At 53.4% G+C, this 22,175-nt stretch overlaps 1 protein-coding gene across 3 annotated transcripts; it reads right to left on the bottom strand.

Moving 5' to 3' along the window:
- Window positions 1–388: 388 nt before the first annotated feature.
- Window positions 389–21,684, bottom strand: STK40 (serine/threonine kinase 40). Of its 3 annotated transcripts, none has more exons than XM_012570686.5 (12): window positions 21,583–21,684; window positions 15,653–15,765; window positions 13,672–13,791; window positions 12,623–12,708; window positions 12,045–12,188; window positions 11,163–11,390; window positions 10,297–10,349; window positions 7,385–7,500; window positions 4,182–4,326; window positions 3,571–3,690; window positions 3,214–3,298; window positions 389–2,555 (listed from the first exon to the last, which is right to left on the bottom strand). In XM_012570686.5, exons 3-12 carry the CDS (start codon window positions 13,781–13,783, stop codon window positions 2,337–2,339), a joined length of 1,308 nt encoding a protein of 435 aa, XP_012426140.3. In that variant the 5' UTR covers window positions 13,784–13,791; window positions 15,653–15,765; window positions 21,583–21,684; the 3' UTR covers window positions 389–2,336. The 3 variants fall into 3 exon arrangements, with proteins under 3 accessions (XP_012426140.3, XP_041576682.1, XP_030146208.3); XM_041720748.2 differs by lacking the exon at window positions 21,583–21,684 and adding an exon at window positions 21,485–21,556; XM_030290348.4 differs by lacking the exon at window positions 21,583–21,684 and adding an exon at window positions 18,765–18,953.
- Between the last annotated feature and the right edge of the window lie 491 nt (window positions 21,685–22,175).

The following is a 22,175-nucleotide window of genomic DNA, read 5'->3' as shown; positions in this document are numbered from 1 at the left end:
CGGCGGAACCGCCCCGGAGCCGGACAACGGGCGCTCCAGCCCCGTCCCAGCCTTGGCTGTGCCCTGCCTAGCCAAGCCAGGCTGGGGGCTCAGCCCCAGCTCAGCCCCACAGCGGTGCCCGTCCCAGCCCCACCGGCCGAGCTGTGCCACACGCCGGATCTCAGCGACACGAGGTGATCCCACCGCTGTCCCCATGGCCACTCTGGGAGGGACAGGCTCGGTGGGACGCAGGGCATCGGGGCAGGACAGGGCTGGGGGCCCATGGGGCACTCAGGGCCGCTGATCTGTGAGCCACCCCCCCACACACACACCCCGTACATGTCCCAGAGCACATCAGCACCCCAAAATCCCCCATCCCACCCATCCCTTCCCTGTGGGGTCGCCGGGCTGTCGTATGAAGTTTTATTGCCGACATGCAGGAGTAGTTCCGATGTAGTACAAAAATAACGTCTTTATACAAATGTTTTTCCACTTTTTTTTTTCTTTTTCTTTTTTTCCTTACAACAGGCTCTGTCCCGCCGTGGCCCTGTGGCCCCCATGCCCCCTGCACCACCCCCTTCCAGTTTGCCTTAGCACAAGTGGATTGACCGGTGCTGCCACTGCAGGATCCTGGTGTGATACAGCCTCAGGGAGTCCCAGAATATTGCTTTTTGCTTTAACATCGGGGAAAAACAGTAAAAATAAACAGGGAATGAGGCAGGAGAGAACCAGAAGGAGAGAGCAGGGCCCTGCTGGGGTGCTCAGGGGCTCCCTGCCCTGCTGCTGGTGGCACAGGGGGTGATGGGCTCACAGGACAAACCCATCATCTTCAAAATAAATAAGGCGAAAGAGTTGGGGCTACTGGCTCAGCTGGGGCGGTGCAGGGAGCTGGTCTGTGTTAGTGTTCACGAGGCCCTGCCTGGCCACAGGGCCTTGGCGAGGACGTAATGCCCAACATGGCCAGGGAGGTTCAGTCCAGCCCCTGTCCCCACAAAGCCACTGCTGGGGCGGCCCAGCTTAGACCCCGTCTCCTCCCCCAGCCTGGGGCAAGAAAAGGCAACAACACGCTACAAACATCTGCAACTCGCTCCCTGCTCACGCCCACTGTGCCCAAAAAGCAGGGCAGCCCCCCCAGCTCCACCCCTCCCTGCCCACAGGGCTGGCAGGAGGGCGATGCCAGGGCTGGGAGCAGCCAGGAGCAGGGGAGGAGGCAGCTGAAGAAGGTGCTGCCTTGAGCAGGAGCCCTGGCCAGGGCACTGGGAGCCCTGGAGCTCTGTGTGAGAACAGTTATCTGGCAAGACAGGCATCCAGTTCATAAATGAGGCTCAGAAACAATCGTTCCTGCTCTCAGCACAGGCCAAAGCTCTTCCAGCGGCACCAGCTGACAAACCAGGATGTCCTTCCCCTGCCTTGGCATGAGGGCAGAGGCAGCCCCAGGTTTGGGCTGGGATGGCAAGAAAAGCTGGGAACAAATACAGTAGAGACTTCAGCCAGCCCCTCCTATCTCTGGGCAAATTATTTTGGGAAGCTTTTCACATTATAACTCATATATTACATCTGTACCACAACTGAGGGGGGAAACACTAAATCAGAATTAATGCAACTGTAACTGCACCTGGGATATGCTACTGAAAAATAAGATTAAATCATAGATCCTTATAAACAAAAGGAATCAGTGAGAGGTGGGAGAGGGGGCAGGAGCCCTGGCGGGCCAAGACCTGCAAAACCTTTGAACTGGGGACAGGATCTGATCCCTGCAGGCAGCGCTGCCTGGCCTGGACGACTCCTCAACTCCTGCCTGAGGCGGTGGCCACACAGGACTGGCCAGCACGGCCAGAGCAGGTGGCACGTGAGGACAGAAACAGACTGGATGCAGATGAAGGGAAGTGGGAGGTTTCAAGAAATTCTGCCTTTCGAGAAACCCTGATAAATCCAAGCTTATTCAAACCACACGGAGCGGGCGCCATGGGCTGGCTCCGCGCTGCACGGCCACGGCTCTGCGCCAGCAGCTTCACCCTTGGAAGTCTCCTCCTTTCCCACGGGCTTTGCTCGATCCAGAGAACAGCATGGTTAAAAAGACAAGAGAGGTAGATTACAGTCATGATCAAAAGCAGATTAGTCATCTAGGCTTCGATTTTAAAAAACAGATTCCAGAAGATGCCAAGAGGTTGCTGCTTCCAAAACTAGCTTTTCCAAAAGTCTTCTCCGTCCGGAGCGGGCGTGAGTGCGTGTCCCTGGACAGAGCTTGGGATTGCTACATTATTCCCCATCCTGGGACACCGGTATTGCTGTAGGCTGGAGCAGGCGAGGTGAGGGCAGACTGCAGGGTGGTGCTCGTGCTCTTGGGGCGTGGGAAGCTACTTCCGCAGGTACCTCTGGGCCAGGATGGCCGCGTCCAAGGGGTTCATGGGCTGCGCGTCGTGGCCCAGGCGCCGCACCGGAGGGATGTTCCCGAACTGCCGCTTCTGCAGGAAGCTCTTGGCCTCATGCAAGGTGTTCTTCTCCTCAGCCAAGAGCAGCTGCTGCCTCATGTAGTTCTCGAACTCGTACTGGGAGCACTCCTCTGTCACCTTCACCTGCAGAGACTGACCTGTCACAGCCACACCTGGCAGCCCCGCGGTTCCTCTGAGCTACCATGGGATAACTGGGGTCCTAATGCAGGAAAGGGACCTGCTGCTGGGGATGCAGGCAGGATTTCTTGTGAGCTAGCAGTGCCACCAGGACACAGCTCTGGCCACCACAGCAGCTCTGTCCTGACATGGCTCATCCCAACCCTGGCAGCACTGAGGCTGCAGCTGCTTGACCCCTGTCCCTGCAGCACCGTCACAGATCCTGCACGGCTGTCCCTGGGCAGGCAGGCCATGGCTGACACTTCTAGCATGAAACATACCGGCAGGAAAACAGGATGTTTGCTCCCATGGCGGAGCTCACTGGGAGCCAGAGCCAACGCTGCTGCCTCTCCCAGCATTCCCAGCTGTGGGAGAGGGAGTGAGCACTGCTGGGAGCGGAGCGAGCTGCTCTCATCAGCTCCGGGGCCCAGCTCACTTCCTGCAGCTCAGCCAGCTGGATGCGCCTCCTGCCCCAGCAGCATCAGCCTTTCCTTCCGCTGCACAACCGAGGGACTCAGCTGGGTCCTCCCCGCCCTCCCCTTCCCAGCTGGGGGTGGGTGCCATCACAGACAGATTGGCACAGCAGCAAGGAAAAAACAGTTCTGTGGAAAGCAGGGAAACCTACCTCCTGGGGGTTTTCGGGATTAGCCACTTGGTCATCTATGTCCGGCACCACTTGCAAAGGGCCACTCAGAGAGGACATGGACTGCCTGGAGGAGAGCACAGCATTGGGATCCAGAGCGTAGCACTGGCTCAGCCACCCTCACCCAGCCCCAGGGTGATCCCACGGGGATGGCCATGGCTGCCATGAGCATTGGCACAGGCTGCAAAGCTGTATCCATCAGCACACAGTGGTGGACACATGGGATTTAAAGGCTTACTGCAGTTCCCAGACTCTCCTCTGGTGAGCGAGCCAGCCACAGCTGCAACAACACAGCCTGTGGCCAGAGACAGCGTGTCCTGCCTCTCCCCTTGCACATACCAGGACGCTATGATGGAGCTGAGGGAATCCAGCACTTCAGAAGCTGTCAGCCGCTGCTGCGGGTCCAGGACCAGCAGTTTCCGGATCAAGCACACAGTGTTTTCTGAGACCCGGCCATCCCTGGGGCAGACAACACAGGCTGAGCAGAGTGTGGCAGGATGGACATGCTGGGAGAACAGGCCAGGAGCTCCAGGAGCCAGGAGCTCCAGGAGCCAGGAGCTCCAGGAGCCAGGAGCCCCAGGAGCCGGGAGCCCCAGGAGCCAGGAGCTCCAGGAGCCCCAGGAGCCAGGAGCCCCAGGAGCCAGGAGCCAGGAGCTCCAGGAGCCCCAGGAGCCAGGAGCTCCAGGAGCCAGGAGCCCCAGGAGCCAGGAGCCCCAGGAGCCAGGAGCCAGGAGCTCCAGGAGCCCCAGGAGCCAGGAGCTCCAGGAGCCAGGAGCTCCAGGGAGCTACCACTGCTCTCAGCCTGCCTCTCCTTCCCACAAACCATCCCCTGCTCCTGCTGTCTAATGCCCAGAGCCTGCTGCCAGTACTGCTGTGCCCCTTGGGGTGCTGAGGGCAGCTCCTCCAGCTCCAGCAGGCCCAGCAAGCCCCCGTGGCCAGGCTGTACTCACTCGGGGATGGTGTACTCGGCAGCCTTGATTTTGCGGAAGAGCTCCTGAGGTATGCTGTCGTAGAAGGGGAACTGGCCGTAGAGCATGGTGAAGAGCACCACCCCCAGTGCCCACATGTCGCTGGGCTTCCCACGGTATGGCCGGCCTGCAGGGAGAGGGCACACACAGCCTGAAAATCCTGGAAAGCACAGCCTTGGCAACCCCCCTCACCTCCCATAGCAGAAGTGCTGAGTAACTCCCACATGGGACCTTTTTGCTAAGCATTAACCAAAACACTTAAGGCTTCCCATGACACCAAAACTCTTTCCAAGGCGGATCCTCTGCAAATGAGCAAATTGTCCATCTCCACACAAGTGTCCTCCTGTTCCCTATGGAGCAGGAATATCCCTGCTGTGAACCAAGGGCATCAGGTAGTTGGAACTGCTGTGCTGGAGTTCCCAGGTCAGTGTCCCTCACACAGAGCCATCCAGCTGGCAAAGTGGAGGGAATTTAAGGAGCAGGGAGCACAGGAAAGGAGGATGTAGAAAAGAAGACCAGGAAGGATAAAGGTGAGCCCATGGAGAAGGGACTCTGACTGTGGGATGCATCTAGCACTGAAGCCAGATGTAAAGGCACAGAGTGTGCAGAAGGTGCTTTCCTACACAAAGACATTTAGACAAAGATACTGAACAAACCCTAACCCTAACCCTGCTGCAGCCCCAGGATTCACTGATGGAAATGCTGCTTCTAAGCCCCTTTGGTCACAATAATCAGCCCACAGCAGCATGGATAGGGTCACAAAATCAAACCCCAGTGCTACAGCAGAGCACAGGACTCAGGGACAGACTTCCTCTGACTCACACAGTGAGTCACTGCTGCAGCATTTGGTATTTGTACTAATTATTCTTTGCTTTATATGCTCAGAAAAAGGCACCTCTCCCTCCTCCTTCCAACTTTTCCTGCTGTGACATTTCAGCAGCCATCCCTCAGCAGAGACAGCTTCTCCTGGAGACCCACAACAATGATTAATTCCTCAGGCGTTCCACTTCCCCTGCACAGGAGCAGCGGCAGTACAGAGGGATGCGCCAAGGCTGAAGGTGGTGACGCCTGGAATGTCCTCAAGTAACTTCCCCCTTGATACTTGGAGGGGAACTGTAGACTGAGCAATTTTGGGAGAGCACAGGATGGGCCCCATGGGAAGGTCTGTTGGCACACACCAGAGCTGGAGTGCAGCACAATGGCAGTGACAGCCAGGCTGGGCAGAGCAGGATGAGTCCTGAGCTAGGACTGAGCCTTGCAGGGTTTCAGGCACCCTCAACTGCCAGAGATCAGCCAGGACAGCCTGTTCAGTGCCCCGTGGCCGATTACACCACAAGAGTGCCCTGAGAAGAAACATGAGAAGGTAGCTGGAGGCCTGGATAGATCAGCACCCCAGAGCAGACAGGAGCAGCTCCTCGTAGCCTCCTTCAGCCACTTGAGCCACAACTGCTCCAAGCTCCTGCCGAGCAGTTGGCTTCTATCATCCATCTGGTCACAAGGGCCTCAGGATATCCTGCAGAACAGGAAAGGCTTGCAAAAAGCCCCAGGATCCACCTCCTCGCCTGCCTCTGCTCCCTTCCTTGCCGGGAGGGAAGCGCCTCAAACCTGCCTGGCAGATCAGGATGGAAGAACTCAGTTACATTTACTGCTGCTGCCTGCAAACCTGACAAAAAACCTCCTGAGGGGAGTCCACGGGGGCTGGATCTTCCAGGACTGGCTCCCTCTGAGGGCATTTCTGCAATACAGTTCCTTGGGATACCAGGAACAAGTAACTCACTTAATGCCTCATATCTGGATCTACAGGAGGGAGTCCCACCTGTACGTGCAGCCTTCAACACTAATCTGGCTCACCTGCATTAGAGGAAAAAACTCCCAGAATGATGCCTGGGTCACTAACTGACAACAGGACCACCCCTGCCTGATCAAAGGCTGGTATAGGAGCCCAGAATCACCAGGTTGGAAGAGACCTTCAAGATTGAGTCCAACCCAGCCCCAACACCTCAACTAAACGCTGGCACCCAGTGCCTCATCCAGGCTTTGTTAAACACATGCAGGGATGGTGACTCCACCACCTCCCTGGGCAGCCCATTCCAGTACTTTAATCACCCTTTCTGTAAAAGTTTTTTCCTAATATCCAGCCTGGTCATAAAATGAGACCAGGTTGCTCAAACACGACCTACCCTCCTAAACCCCTGCTGGCTGGGTCTGGTACCCTGGCCATCCTGTAAGTGATGAAATCAATATAAACTGTTCCATTACCTTATCAGGTACTGAGGTCAGGCTAACTGACCTATAATTACCAGGATATTCCTTTCCACCCTTCTTGTGAATGGATGTCACATTGGCCAGCTTCCAGTCATCTGGAACTTCCCAGTGAGCCAGGGCTGCTGGTAAATGATGGAGAGTGGCTTGGCAAGTTCATCTGCCAACTCCCTCATAACCCTGGGGTGGATCCCATCTGGTCCCAAAGATTTATGAACAGAGCAGAGATGAGAGCTCGTGGAGACAAACCTCCTGAAGCAACTGGACAGAAAGCACAGCTGTTCCTGATGGTCTCATGCACTGGGAACAGTGAAAGGCAGGAGGACACCAGGGAAAGCTGCTCTGTTCTAGAGCCAGACTCTGCTCAAAGCTCTGATAGAGACAAGGCACAGGCTAGGTGCTGGAGAGGGGATCCAGCCCAGACTGCTCTGGCCTGCCGTCATCATTCCTTTAATTTTAAGTCACTCCTCTCAGTTGGTCCAGAAGCTGCCCAGAGAGTCACTAGTTCCCTCCTGGAAGTGAGCAGCAGCTGGAGGAACTGGTGCTCTCAGTGCACAGCTGGAATACACTGACATCCTGGTGGGATCTGGACTGGCTGCCCCTCAGGCCCAGGGTTTTACCTGCAGCTTAAGGAAAGCCTCAGGAACTGGATTCTGACACTGGAAACAGAACATGTTGTCTGCAGTCAGACTCATTTGGGAACAGGCAGATTTGAATTAGCTTTGAAGTTCAGACAAGTCTTAGGAAAAAAGTCAGGCATGCTCCTCCCCTCCAACTTTCCCAGCTGGAAAAGCAGACCAAGTCTCCTAACTGGACCTTAATTAGGAAGTTCTCATGAAGGTACATATGGGAACACAACAGGTGGGTTTATTTCTTGTGAGGAGGCACAAATGAGTGAAATGAGTGTTGAGGGGAATTCCTACCGCTGAGCACGTCTGGGCTGATGTAGGCAGGGCTCCCACGCTGGTCCTTCAGCAGGTCATCCTCGCTCACCAGGTGCTTCCCCAGGCAGAAGTTGGTGATGGTGATCCGGTGAGTCCTGGAGAAAAGCACAGGGGGTCAGGGAACACAGGCCACGCAGCACAGACAGCAAATTGACTCCAAAACTGGGACTGTGCCTGTGGGGCTTTCTGGGGGGCTTGAAGTGCTGGGAGAGGACACACAGAGCTGTAAAATGAACTCTATCCCAAAGGGGAGGGATTCCATGCCTGCCAGCAAGGCTTGCAAGGCACTCACGGGCAGGAAAAAGGCTCTGTGACAATGTCTGGGTGGCCTGTGTCAGCATGGCTGTAAGCACAGGGTGTACCTGGCTTATCTTGCAGCCTTGGCCAATCTCCCAGGAGCATCCCAGCCTGCAGCACCAGAGCTGCAGGATCTGCCCCAGGTGCTGCCTGACCACTGGAGGGCACGAGTGTCAACAAAGCTGAGGTTTATTTCAGCTGCTGATTGTGCCCTGCACTTCCCAGCTGCCATCTTCTCCACACAGCATTTTCTGGGAGCTAAGGAAAAACACCCTGTGGAAGCTGCCCCGTGCCTGGCCCCTGAGCACTGTGTGTTTGCAGTCACCAGAGGAGCTGCAGGAGCTGTGATCAGACTCAGCACAACCATGCCTGTGTTACTCAAGAGTCCCACGCAGGAATCTGGTGGCAGCTCCATCTGACCCACAGGACTGCTCTGCATACACAGGTGTGCACAACACAAAGCCTGATCAACACCCAACAACCTCACACAGAAATGGGAGCACTGCAGGTACACAGAATTCCTTTTTTAGTTCACCCCTACTTCCCTATGGCACTGCCAGCTCCCATTAACGATTCTTTCCAGTGCAAGTGAGTAATTACAAAACTATTGTTCCATTAATCTTCCCTGTCATTCAGATAATTTGGATTTTAACTTACAATGTAAAGGTGTGAGTACAAAAACACTCTCTGAAAGTTTTCTTGAAAAGTATTTCACAAATAGAACTTGAGAGAATGGATTAAGTCAGTCACAATACCCAAGAAACATTTCCAGCCAGTCTCGCAGACAAATGAAATAGAACCAAGTGTGGGTTGGCCACGAAGAGCTGGTTATTAAAACAGACAGACTTGTGTTTAAGAAGTGTTAGCTTCAACTGTCAGGAGACTTCCCTGGCTGAATAACAAGCTGCAGGATTTGTTAAGGATTTGAAAGACTAAGTGTTCTATAGGACACTAAAATGTTCAGAGTTGCTTGGTTCTATTTAGTCCCTGAAATTTGATCTAATCTGTAATCACTCAACTCCTCCACTGGCTCATGAGGAAACCTGAGAGGCTTTAAGGTCTGTGGGGAAGGAGGTCTGAGGGAGCCTGGAGGTGCCTGCCAGGTCCTTGCAGTGCCACGTTGTTACCTTCCTTCCCTGCCCTGAGAAGGGCCCTAGCTCTTTGTGAGCAGGGCTGGAGCAGAACAAACGGTTCTGCTGCTCTCCATGGAGATGGCTCTTACGCCTCTCCCACCCTTCCCCGTGACTCACTGCTCACAGCCTGCAGCTCTCCCTCACCAGCGCTGAGTAAAAAGCAAAAGCAGAGATGTAACACAAAGAGTGACTCTGGCAAGTGTGTTCAAAGCTTCAGACACCTCCCCCTGCTAGTGGGGCCTGGGTGTAGCTCCATCGGTGGGGTGCTCCCCTGCACTCAGTGCCCAGAAAAGGAGTTCTGCATGGATCCTTTGAAGCACCAACCTTTGTCTGCCTCTTCCAGCAAGGAGGAAAATCAAAGCAGCAAGCAGAAGAGATTTATCTTAAAGCAGCTCTACAGAAACAACTTGAAACAACTTAGAGGTGGCCCTGAGAAGCAGCAGCAGCTGTGTGTGTGTGTGGGGGGGGAACCAAGAAGTTCAAGCTCTGTAGATAAAACCCATTTCCTCTCAGTGTTAGGGAGGAGAAAGCAGCAAGCTGTGAGCCCAGCAAACCTGCAAGCTTTGTAGACTCAAAGCCTGCAGAACTCCAGCCTTCCTGCTTTTTATTCATTCCACAGAAACCCAGACAGTGTGAAAAGGACGAATTCCACTCATTCTTCAAGTAAATGCAAAATATTTAGTCAGTAATGTAATCCTGGAGGAGAGAGCAGAGGATCTGAGCTGAACTAGGCTGCCAGCTAAAGAACACAGACCCCAAGGCACTGAGCAGCTCCAAAGGGCCACCAAGCAGAGCCAGGCCAGCACCCCCTGCCCTGAGGTCCTGCTGAGCTCCTGCCCCTCTCTGGGCTGGTCCCTCTGGGTCTGCACCAGCATCCAGCACCTGCCAGGCTCCAGAGGCTCCTGTCAAACCAGCAATGGAACAAGGGAGCCAATTCATACATAAATACACACTGGACAGAAGTGCTTTTGTTTAGATAAGTCAATATTTCACTGCTAGCAAAAACACAGCAGTGCAGCAGTCAGATCTAACACTGCTGTGATTGTGGAACAGCCAGCAGGGCTGGGAATGCCTTTAGCATGATGGAGGGTGAATGATGGGAACAGAACCAACCACCATGTTTTTTTGGTTCTTTTTAATATATATAAAATCAGTACTTCTCTTGCAGGTTATTAAATTACTATAAAATTGAGTTTTCAGCAGTTAAAATACAAAAAGAAGTCCTGACAAGGGGCCACTAAGCTGAGTGGGAAAAGTGAACTACCCACTATTCGTTTTTGGAGATTAATTTATATAACTTTGAGCTGGATTTGTGGTTTTGCACAGCCTGCTTTCCCTTTCCCTCACCCTTCTGCAGAAGAGCACTCAACAAGTGCTGCCTCTGGCTGTGTTTGTATTAGCAATCTGCTTCAAGGAAGAAACAAGACCACTGCCAGGCCAGCAGCTCTCCAGCACACTTACCTTTTGTTTAGCACCATGTTTCCTAGTTTCAAGTCTCTGTGCACAATATTTTTCTGTAAAAAAATATAGGAGTATTACATGAGCAAAAGCCTATTTGTTGTAGAAGTATAAATTTCATACTTGCACAAGAGCACTAAAAAGAAATCATGGCATCTGCACTCTCTGAAATAACCCAGGTCAAGGTTCCAGGTCAGGTTTCACCCTGAGTACTTTGTGCCCTTCACTTTTGATTACAATCAGGACAGAACAAGCAAATTTGCTGCTTTGAACACAAAGACAGACTTAGTGTGTCCAAGAGACCTGAAAGTGAAGTGTCCAGGCGTGGTCAGAGCAATCTGATGGGCATTCCTTTACCAGACCCACACTGCACTGCCCTGTGTCAAGTGTCCTGTGTCACAGGGGAACGAGTCAAACATCAGCAGAATCCATTTTTAGTACAATACTTTCTACTTCATTGATCTCAAAATTTGTAGCTTGAAGTTCTGACCTTCAATCAAATTTTACACTCTGATTTATTTTGCTTCTCAAGGAAACAGTTTCTGTCTCCTGTGTTTGATCAGGCTCTCTCCTCTTTGGCTGTCCCTGTCTGAGGTTCCACACTGTGGTTCACCTGACCTGCCCACAGCCCAGCTGGCCCCTCTCCACAGCCCACAAACACCACATTATCATCCAGAAACGTGAGGAGCAGGGAGGGAAGGGAATGCACTTCAGGGCTTGGGGCACGAGGTCTTATGCAGAGCACTGTAAACATCCATGCCCTGTAACCTGGCCACTGCCTGCCCCAGGAAGTTTTGAAGCATCTAGTCTTGTGATGTGGGAAAACTGCCTCCCAGCACTGGAAGGGAGCTCTCTTTCCAAGCTCTCACCTTGTGTAATGCTTCTACCACTCGTACCACATCATAAAATATCACCACGGTCTCCCGCTCGCTGAGTCTCTTCTCTTTAATGACATAATGCTGCAGATTGATCAGATCTGCTGTTTTGTCACTGAAATCGTGAGCACAGAGACAGTCCAACACCAGGCAAATGCGCTTCTTCATCTTTCTGACCATCCTGTTGGCTTCCAGATCTTCTATGATTTCACAGGCTCGGTCCTGTGGGGAGGGAAACACAGCAGCAACCCTCAGGGAAGCTCCAGGGCACATGCACAGAGCCTGGCAGAATAAAGAACTCAGTAACTGGGAGGTGATCTCAAAATAGTCACAGTGCTTGGTCTGTGTCCTGAGGCAGGATTTCAGAAAGATACAGGAGCTCTACTTAATGAATCACAGAATCCAAGGCTGGTTTGGGTTGGAGGGAACCTTAAGTTTCATCTCATTCCATCCCCTAGCATGGGCAGGGACACTTTTCACTATTCCAGGTTGCTCCAAGCTCTGTCCAACCTGGCCTTGAACACTTCCAGGGATGTGGCAGCAACAACTTCTCTGGGCAACCTGTGTCAAGGCCTCCCCACCTCACTAGGAAGAACATTTCCCAGGAGGAGGAGGAGTGCAGAAGGCAGAGGAAGTCTCTGCTGTACAGCTCTGTGTGCACATCAGCATTAATGCTCTTTATGCACACAGACACCTTGAGCTGAACCCCGGACAGCTCTGCAGTGGAGCAGCCTCTGGGAACAGAGGGATCCAACACACCGTTCATAAGAAGAACACGCAAGAGCAGGGTCAGCACAAACTGTACACTAAACAAAAGCAGCTCAATCCATCAGCAACCCCTGGCACTGCCCCAGCCTGGATGGTGACCAAGTGTACCTGGAAGAGCCCGTGATGATGGACCACTCCTTCCTGGTTGTGGAGCAGGGAAAGAAGAGAATACTCCGTGTGCAGCAGCATCTTGCCCTGTCGCTCCTCCTGGGTTTCTATTCCTTTGTCACCTCTTTCTTCTAAGGTGAGAATCTTCAGGAAAAGGGAAAATGCCTTTACAGTTCCTAGAGGCACACAAATGCCCGCAGCCCTCTCTCATTTTTGGCATTCCCGTGTGTTTACAGCTGGTGGAAGTGCTTTGATGGTTGTGTCCTTGCCACAGGCCTGTCAGAAATCAGCACCATCCCCAGCAGCAGCTTCATTAACATGGAAAGGTGGCTGTTTGCAAATATCCCAGGTGCTTTTTCCCTCCTGGAGCTGCCCCATTCGGGTACAGATCCAAGGGCTCTGGGAGAGCAGCACAGCAACAGAAGCCTCATCTCAGGGCTGATCTGGACGTGGATCTGGCCCTGCCAAGGGGGAGCTGCAGCAGCACTGGCTCAGCCCACACCACTCACTCACTGCCCAGGTGCTTCTGCACAGGAGCTGGAGAGCCCTGAAGGTCTGGGAGCCTGCAGTTTGCTTACCTTCAGCTGATAAAAGTCATCTGTCCCGTCCTTTCTTGCCAAACACTGAACAATACTTGGCACAGGGGAGTTACCTAAACGTGGACCTACAGCACAAAGCAGAAACAGACTTGTTTTCCCTCCAGCAGCAGTGACTAACCCAGGTTACATCAGCTGTCCCCAGTTATGTTTGCTTGCAACAAGTTCCCTTTTTTGCAGGAGCTTGAGTGCATTTTCACAAATCTAAAGCCAAAAAAAAAAGGTCTTGAACTCTGAAACCTTTTTTTAGGATAATGTTTCATTTTTCTCTGAAGAAACATTTATCAAAGCCCACACATGGCCCAGCTGTTTGCAGAAATCCTGATTTCTGCATGCCTGAACCACACAGCTCTTACATTCACAGCTACACCCATGGCAACTGTTGCTGCCACACCTGGGAACACAGCTGCCACCTCTGCAGGGATGGCTCAGGGGTGTCCAAATTAGCCCAGGTTTCAAGTTCACATACAATCTCCACTCCTCACTTTAAATCAGTCAACTCCAATTGATCTTCCATCAGTTTCCAATGTGATTGGTTTGATTTTTGACAGTTTATATAACCAATTCTGAAACAACAACTATTCTAGCAACTCTCCAGAGCTGGCAGAGTGGCCTTGCCTTAGTACATACCACTTTGAGTGACCCATAGTGAATTGTTAAGTTGCCCTCATGCTGATGTGACAACACATTCCCGGTCAGCAGGGTCAAACACTGTCCCACAGCTCTAATCAAAAAACCCCCCAATGAATTTGGTATTTTACAAAGTTTAGGAGTTAAAAAAACCCCAACAAAACAAATCCCCCATGGGGATAAAATCAAGATCTGGTATTTCTCTCCCTGCCTGCCTTGCTGCACTGGCATCCCACATCTCCTCAGCCTGGCCAGCTGCAGGAGCTCCCAGGCTGCTGCTCTGCACATCCAGGTCAGACACTGAGTTACACACCTGCTTCCCCTCATTCCACAGTGCCTTTTGTTTGCAGTTCTGCCACCAGCAGCCACCCTGCCAAGTGCAGAGCCCCCTCCCTGCTTACCCAGGATGAAAGGACCTGCTCTCTTGGCGTTATTCCCGGAAATCCCCGCGCACAGAGCCTTTGCCTTCGCTGATGTTTCCCCAGCTCCTCTGTCCGATGCTCGCCGCTTCATCCTCGGCTCTTGAAAGAGAAGAGAGATCGCATCTGATGAGCCACTGAGTTATTTTCTCCTGTTATCCCTGATTTCTGCTGGAAGGCTCTCACCTACAGATGCACTGGTGGCTCTGCCTACTTGTGTGTCTACACACAGCCCTGGCTCCCTGCTGACAGACCAGGGGTGGGCTGCAGGCTCAGAGCAGTTCTCAGGCATAAATCAGCCTCGTTATTCAGGGCAACATTTCCTACAACAGTTGTTTGACAGACATAGTGGGAACAAGTCAAGATAATTAAAGCTTGTTTTACAGCAAAAACAAGTTTGCAAATTAACATATTCCAAAAGATCTGAAAGAAGATGCCCAAGCCAGCTCTGTGTATGGGTGTCTGCTGCTGCTGCAGCCTTTTGGGGGTTCCTCCACAGAGGATCCACATGAGGCATCACAGCCACCCACTGAGTCCCTCAGAGGCTCGAGTCTGCTCCTCAAATAGCCAAGAATGCACAAAACTGACCACAAAAATCAGCGTCTTTCACCTTTCCCAACAAGGGCATAGAAAACAAGCACAATAGTTATTGTGCAATTCAGTTCAGTTCACAATGTTTTTTTCAAAAATGTATTTTTAGCCTTGAAAAAAGTCCCCTCTCTCTCTGTACCTCATTAGACTCTGACCTTATTACTTCTCCATCTACCTACATCCAGTGCAGCTGGAATTTGGACTCCAGCACATAAAACCCTGTCACCTCAGCCTCCACGTGCAGGAATCAATGCTGTGTTTAGAACTAACACCCTGTTAAATGCTCCAATGGACATTCCAGTGAAAGGCAACACTGGTGACAGCATGTGTGTTTTCTTGCCAACCACTATGGGGCAAAAGCCCATTTGATCTATTAGATGTGAATCTCATGGTTTGCATCTAGGAATTTATTCAAGGCCCACAACCACCTCCTCCTTATTCAGGTAGTGCAGAAAGTCTGATTTTCAACGTCCATTTTCTGCTGCTTAGATTTCTAAAGAGAATTTACACAGCCAAGACCTAAAAGGCCAAATAAACTCAAGGTTTATGACTAAAGCTAAAGAAAAGTCTTCTTTCAGTTTAGCTAGAAAAGCATCTCTCAGGTGAGCTGCTAGGTGTGGTGTGAGCTCTCCACATCCATCAGCTCCAGCCAATGAAACTCTGCTTCCAGTACAGCTCCTCTTCATCTCTAGATTTTAGAAAATGGCTTCAAAGACTTTTGCAAACATCTACACACTCAATGTCTGTGCTCTAACTTTTTAAAGATACTTTGGGGGGTAGGTGAGATGAGGAACCAAGTGCAGCTCCATTTCCTTACTCAAACCCCGTCCCAGGAGTTCTTTCCTAAGAGGTTACTACAACAGACAGGGGAAAATATTTTTTGGGTTGTACATATTTGTTTTAGAAGATCCCAGGTGTTTCAGCACGTAAGAGATTGATAAATCACCACCCTGTGTGTGAAGTTCACCCTTGGCAGTCCCGCCCTTTCTGTGGACACAGGTTGATCTCACTGCATTGATTCATCCAGCAGCACCTGTCCAGGACCAGGAGATAAAGGGAGGAGCCTTGCAGCAGACTTTGCATCCCTGCACTCCTGACTCCAGCACCTTCACACCTCCACAGAGCAGTGTCACCATCCCAGTGAGCTGAACAGGACACAGTTCTGACCCCAACGTGCTCCTTGCTGCTCATTCTGCATCCCTGACCCAACATCCTTATGAACTCCTCCTCTCTTAGCACACCAGCACCTCTGCTGGAAACATGTGAATAACAAGTGCACTGGAGAAACCCCCTGCACAGGAGTTAGGAGATAATCCCACTGTGCAATTTGGCTTACTGGTGCTACTGCAATCAAAACAACCCGAGGACTCACGTAATTCAGCATCAACTGTATCGTTACTCTTCTTCCAAACTAGGTTTTCCAACGTCTCAGGAGGCAGGAGTCGTCACCTTGGAGAAGGCTGGATGGGCAAAAGGTCGAGGACTCTGCAATGTGAAATGAGATACACTTGATGCTGTGGTTCTGGATTATTCTGATGATGACAGCACAGGATGCACTGAACCTTTATGGCCCCAAACGTCTCTGTTTGTTTGAGAAAAGGATTGGAGCTCCTGGTGAGAGAATAAATGGGCTCTGCAAGTTCAGTTCCTGCACTGCTGGACAAACTCCCATGTCACCCATCTCCAAAGTGATGCAGGGCAGGCCTTTGGAGCAGGGACAAACATGGGCTCCACTTCAAACCACACCATGCAGCACCTGCCTGGGCTTAACAGCATCTCAAACACACCTGACTGAGCACTGAGACGCTTTTTATCACGCTGGGAGTTAACAGAGTTCGGGTCAGATCAGTATCTGGTATCACTGTCCCTGGGATGGGGTGTTTTAAACATGGGTTTGTCCTGGCTCCTTGCAGCAATGTAAGAGGCTCCCTCTCAAGACTGATCCTGCTGACGTTAAAATGATTTTTTCTTTTCTTAAGAACTGGAAAGTCCCACCTGTTTGTAGATAGATGCATCCCTTCCCCCCAGATCCAAGCGAAATCAAACCACCATCCTCCCTTGTCCTGCCACTGGAACAAAAATGGTCCCTCACACAGACAAGGTTACAAGTCCAGCACAGAAATTTACACTTAATTTTGATGTGATACACGGGATATGTCAAACATCTCACTGGAGAAGCCAGTCCAAAGCCTCTCAGTGTGCTAGCTAGGGCTTTAATAGAATTATGAATCAATTAATTTGGGGACCTAAATGTAATGCCTTTTAATTATGTAGCTTAAGGAAATAGTTTAATTTCTGAATTACTGCATGTCTCAGTGCCCGGTGTAACAACAATGGAAAACATGAGATGAGGAAAGCCCTTTTCATCCCAGAATAAGGAACTAGCAGGTCCTGCAGTCCAGCAGCCACAGCTCAGAGCTGGAAAAGGTACCTTTGGGGCATAGGCAGAATTACTCAGCAGCACAGAAACCACTCATGGCTCCAGAGCAGTTGATCCAGTCCCCACTGGACTTCTGGGGGCTTGTCCTGCACCAAGGGCACAACACGAGCTCAGTGGTGGTTACACTTCTTGTGTGAGGACTGGGAACCCCAAAGTGCTCGATGCTGCTGCTGTGATGAGCTCATCATGGTGAATAAGGCAGTGGATGAGCTGGGAACCAGCAGCAGGTGACAGAGCACCTGCTGGAAGTTCAGGAGTGCTAAGAAGAAGCTCCTTCGAGGAGCTCACACCATTCCAGGGACCTGCCTCTGGAGCCCGGTGATGGAGACATTCTGCCACCCACTGCAGCAGCATTCCTGCCCAGCATTCCCTCCTGAAGCCAAAAGCTGCAGCATTTGGGATGAAGCTGGAGAGCTGCTCCACAGGTTTTTGTCCCTCTCTGTGAAGCCTTCATGTTGAAAAAATGAAGCTAAAAAACAGAATCACATGAGCAGCACCAGGCTGCACCTTTTCCCACCCAAATGCCACATTGGGCAGTATTTATCAGTGATGGTCAATCCAAGGTCACATTTAAGCCTGGCTCATGGGAAGCTTTGTTGGACATGACCTAAAAACCTCCATGAACAAAACATTAAATGGGTAAAAGCTGGAGCACGGCCCAGCTTCCCACATGGAACACCAGCAGGCTGGTGTCACTGCAAGGAGCAAACATCCCAGTGTTGCCTCATTCCTTCCCGGGCAGACCCGGCCAGGAACAGCTCAGACCCGAGTCATCAGCACGCCCAGGGACACAGCCTCGGCTCTCCCTGGAAAAGCTTCCCTGAGAACAGGCGGAGTTTGGATCAGGCAGGCCTGCGGAGGAGTCACTGGCTGGGGGATTAAAGGGAATGTTTGTGGGGCAGATCCCAAGGAAAGCAGGCAGTTGCATTAAGTGTATGAAATTTGGTCAAAAACACAGCCCTTGTGTCCCAGCTGGTCCTCAGAGACCAGGAGCACATCCAGAGACCTCAAAGACCAAGAAGACATCATCCCACCCTGGGAGCAGGGAGAGGAGAGTCACCCACCAAGTGTATCCAAAGGCTTTCTAGCTTTTCTTCCTTCTCAAAAGGTGAAATTTCTGCACCCCTCATCTACAGCCCACCCGTATCCTCTTCCTCCCACGCCACACACAGAATGATCTAGGGGGTGAACTGAGCAAGACAGTCATGTGTGGTAGCATGTACTTCATTAAGCTGATGTGCATTTTAATATTTAAATAACCCATAATCAGGCAAAAGTTACTTTCTGGACATAGTGTCCTTCAAAATTTCAGTCACAGGACTTTTGTTTTGTTCTTCAGCACCAAACCAGGCCCATCCTGTCTGTGCTGTCCCTCCTCCTGCAGCCAGCTCAGCCTTCCCGACATCAGGCAGGAACAATTTCATCCCTAAAGATAATGTGGAATGCACAGGGGAAGACTCAGCCCTTCCCTGGCTCCTTGCTCATCATATCACAATGGCATGCAGAGAGGAGGAGTGGGGGCATCAGGGTGGGCTCCACTCCTCTCCCTCTGCACAGCATGGGGGAGATTCCTTATGCAAGAATGTTAAGCTACTGAAGGCTCTGGGAGTTGAACCACTCTCCAAAAGAATTATATATATATATATAAAAAGCCCATTGGATGACTCAGTGCAGCCTGTGTTCCGCTGCCCTTCCGGGAAGGGAAGCCTGCTCCCGAAACAGAGCCCTGACTCACAGGGTTCTTGGAACCGAGAGGAGACTCATTCAACTTCTTCCCTAAGCGAGAAGTTCGCTCAAAACCAGGCACAGAGTTTCTCTGCCCACAGGAGCAGGAAGGATCCCGGGGTGCTGGGCCAGCCCTGTGCTGGTGGAAGGCACCCAGGGGAGCCTGGACTCGCTGAGCTCTACCAGCTGGGAGACAGGAGCACCTCTGAACCGCCCCACTGGAGATCCTCCTTCCTCAGCCAACCTGCGGATCAGCTGAATCCCAGGCACAAGGCACAGCCGGACCTGGGAGCCCCTGCAGGAGCCCAGCACACCTTACCTCCACCCACATCCAGCTGTGGTCAGTCTCCAGCTCCTCAGGGACAAAAAAGGCTTCCACAGGCCAAGTCACACATCAGGGAAAGCAAATTCCATGCTGGCTGCCCCCCCAGCAGCCAGGGAAACTCTGAAGCACAGGCTTCCAGTGCGTAATTACGGCGCAAGCAACAAGCCAGGCTTTCTTCAAGCCCTTCTGATGCATCAACACATGAGATAGCCAAGGACTCATCTCTGGGAGTTCCCTCTTTGGTTACATAAACACCAACCTCAGCTTAACCCGTTCGTGCTGCAGCACAGGCCACATCCACCAGGAAAAATCCTCATTCCAGCACGACACCCTCACAGCAGCAGCCTGGAAATGCAGCTGCAGCACTTGAGGCTGCACTGCTGCCCCAGCACAGGAGTCCCTGAGCTGGTCTGTGCCTGCAGTCAGGCTGTGCTCACCTCCCAGAGCCCACCAGGGGTGAGCAGTGGGTTGTATGACAAGGTTTAATTTCTCATTGATTGCTTCTGACACTATCAATATGCCATAAGCCCCTGCAGCAGGACCTCTGTGCGCACAGAGTGTGACCCACACACGTGCTGCCACTTCCCAGCGAGGTGTGGCTGCAGTTTCTTTCAGCAGTGACTCACCTGGCCCTACCTGAGACAAACGTGTTGAAGTTACCTGCACACATTGCCAGGCCTGTGCTACTGGGGCTTGCAGTGTGACAACACAGTGACAGGAACTGCACACTCATGAAAAAATATTAACCAAAACAGCCTGTTTCACACAGAAAATGGCCACACAGGGCCTAGTCTGTCCAGCAAGAGCTCCCAGGCAGGAAGGAGACACACACTGTACCTGCCTGGAGCCTCTGCACAGGTAACAACCCTTGAGCTCAGTGGGCAGCTCAGGCACAATCCCCAGGGCTGTTCCTATTCCTAGTCACAGAATAATTTGGGTTGGGAGGAACCTTAAAGACCCTTCCACCCTCCTGCCATGGGTAAAGAGACTTTTCACTACCCCAGGTTGTTCCAAGCCCTGTCCAACTTGGCCTGGAACATTTCCAGGGATGGGGCAGTCACAGCTTCTCTGGGTAACCTGTGCCAGAGCCTCCCCACCCTCACAGGCAAGAATTTCTCCCAAATATCCCATCTAACCCTGCCCCCTGTCAGTGTAAAGCCATGCCCCCTCGTCCTGTCACTTGAGGCTCTTGTAACTGGTCTCTGTCCACCTTTCTTGTGGCCCGTTCAGGCACTGGAAGGGGCAGTTCTGTCACCCTGAAGGCTCTCTTCTCCATGCTGAACAACCCCAGTTCTCTCATGGCAGAAGTGCTCCAGCCCTCTGATCAGCTTGGTGCCTCCTCTGGACTCGCTCCAACAGGTTGGTGTCCTTTCTGTGCTGAATCACAGCACAGCTTGGTACCTGTGAGGCTTCCCTTGCCTCTCCCAAGCTCTGAAACATTCTGAGGGCCACAGCCCAGCTGAACTTTGCCTCTAAGGAGCACACTTGTGAGATCAATCCCTCAGCATGGATACCACAGAGAAACAATCAAAGGATGCAGCACGAGCCCTCCAGCAACGGGGAAATATGTCCCGAATCCTGAGTGCTGCCAGCCCAGGGCTCCATGCCAGCAGGTGAGTGCTCCCGTGCTGTCCCTCGGGCCACGCCTCACCTGGGTGCCAGGTGCCTCACCTGGGTGCCAGGTGCCTCACTGTGCCCCACTGTGTCCCTGCTGCCTCAGAGCAGCCATCTGTCCCACAGCACAGGGCACAGGGGTGGTGGCTCAGCCTCACCACATCAGGCAATGGCTCTGCTCTGACTTCTCCAGCTCCCCCTGCATATGGGATTGCAGCCCGAGACACCCAGCACACCTGCTCATACCAGCAAATGTTAACCCTTGAAGCCATTAAGGCTCTAAACTAACAAAGAACTGAATCCCCAACTCTGGTGCAGCACATTCTGGGCAGGAGGGAGCAGCTGGATGGGCACAACCCTAAATCCCCCGTACAGGGGTGGAGATGAGGTTCCCCCAGCAGTGAGACACCCTCAGCACTGCACAGGCAGCAGGGCTCCCACAGGCCAGAGCAGAGAGGGACAGCACCTGGCTCTGGGGGTGGGAGGACCCCCAGCCCCTCAGGTGAGCTCCCACGGAGTCAGGGCAGGGTCTGTCCCTGCTCTGACACCTGCTGATGTCACTCACCTCACCCACAGGCACAGCCCTCACCTACTCACTGCTGAGGCACACGAGGCTCCTCCTCGGCACAGAGGTCCCAAAAGTCGAAATTCAAAGATTCCTGCCCAGACCGGAGGCAAACCCAGCCCCAGTCACGGGCTGTGCTTCCTTCGGCTCACGGACGGACCTGCCCCCGTGCTGGCAGCACCGCCCCGGGGCTCAAACCCAGCCCCAGCCCGGAGAGCACCGAGCCGAGCGCGGCAGCCAAGCCCCCAAGCACCGGGGGCTGCCCCGGCCCGGTCCCGTCCAGGCCCGGTGGATGAACGGTACCACCGGCGCGTCTCCCCGCAGCGCCCGGTCCAGCGCACAGGGGGCCGGGATGGGGACGAGGACCGGGATGGGGACGGGTCCCGGGGCCATGTCCCGCCTGTTCCCCGCTTCTCCCCTCATCCCGCCCCATTCCCCCCGCGGGCCCGGTTCCCCCGGCTCTTTCACCCCGCACTCACAGCCCCCGGCCCGGTTCCCCGCTCTCTCAGCCCCCGCTCTGTCCCCCCTCACTCACCCATGGCCCCGGGCCCGGCCCGGCCCGGTTCCCGCTCTGTCCCCCCTCACTCACCCATGGCCCCGGGCCCGGTTCCCGCTCTGTCCCCCCTCACTCACCCATGGCCCCGGGCCCGGCCCGGCCCGGCCTCGCTCCGCTCCGGGGCCGCCTGGCACCGGAAGTGACGCGCCGCCACCGCCCCCCGCCGCCAGCCCGCCCCCTGCCGGCCGCCGCCGGAACGGGGAAACGGCGTTGCTGATTGGGCGACGGCGACAGCGCGGGCGGTGATTGGACGAGAGCCCGGGGGCTGGACCGGATTTTGCGGCGGGCTCTGATTGGTTAGGACGTGCAGCGGCGAAGGAAGCAAGCAGTGGACGCTGATTGGCTCTTGCGCGATGAAGCCATCGCTGATTGGCTCAGGCCTAGGCCAGGAGCCCGCAGGGTTGGTGAGCACGCGGGAGATTCGAACGCGCCGTGATTGGCCAAGGGGCGGGGCTTGCCGAGATGGCCCCGCCCACAGAGCACGCGGGCCCCGCCCACAGAGCCCCGCCCGGAACCGGGACCGCCGAACCGGCACACCCCGGGCTGGGACACCCCGAACCGGGACATCAGAACCGGGACACCGGAACCGGGACACCGGAACCGGGACCCCCGAACCGGGACCCCCGAACCGGGACCCCCGAACCGGGACACCAGAACCGGGACACCAGAA

The sequence above is a fragment of the Taeniopygia guttata genome, chromosome 23 (genome assembly GCF_048771995.1).
Source record: "Taeniopygia guttata chromosome 23, bTaeGut7.mat, whole genome shotgun sequence".
In the NCBI taxonomy this organism is placed as follows: domain Eukaryota; kingdom Metazoa; phylum Chordata; class Aves; order Passeriformes; family Estrildidae; genus Taeniopygia; species Taeniopygia guttata.
Note: the sequence above shows the minus strand (reverse complement) of the source record. Positions and strands in the feature narration are given on the sequence as shown.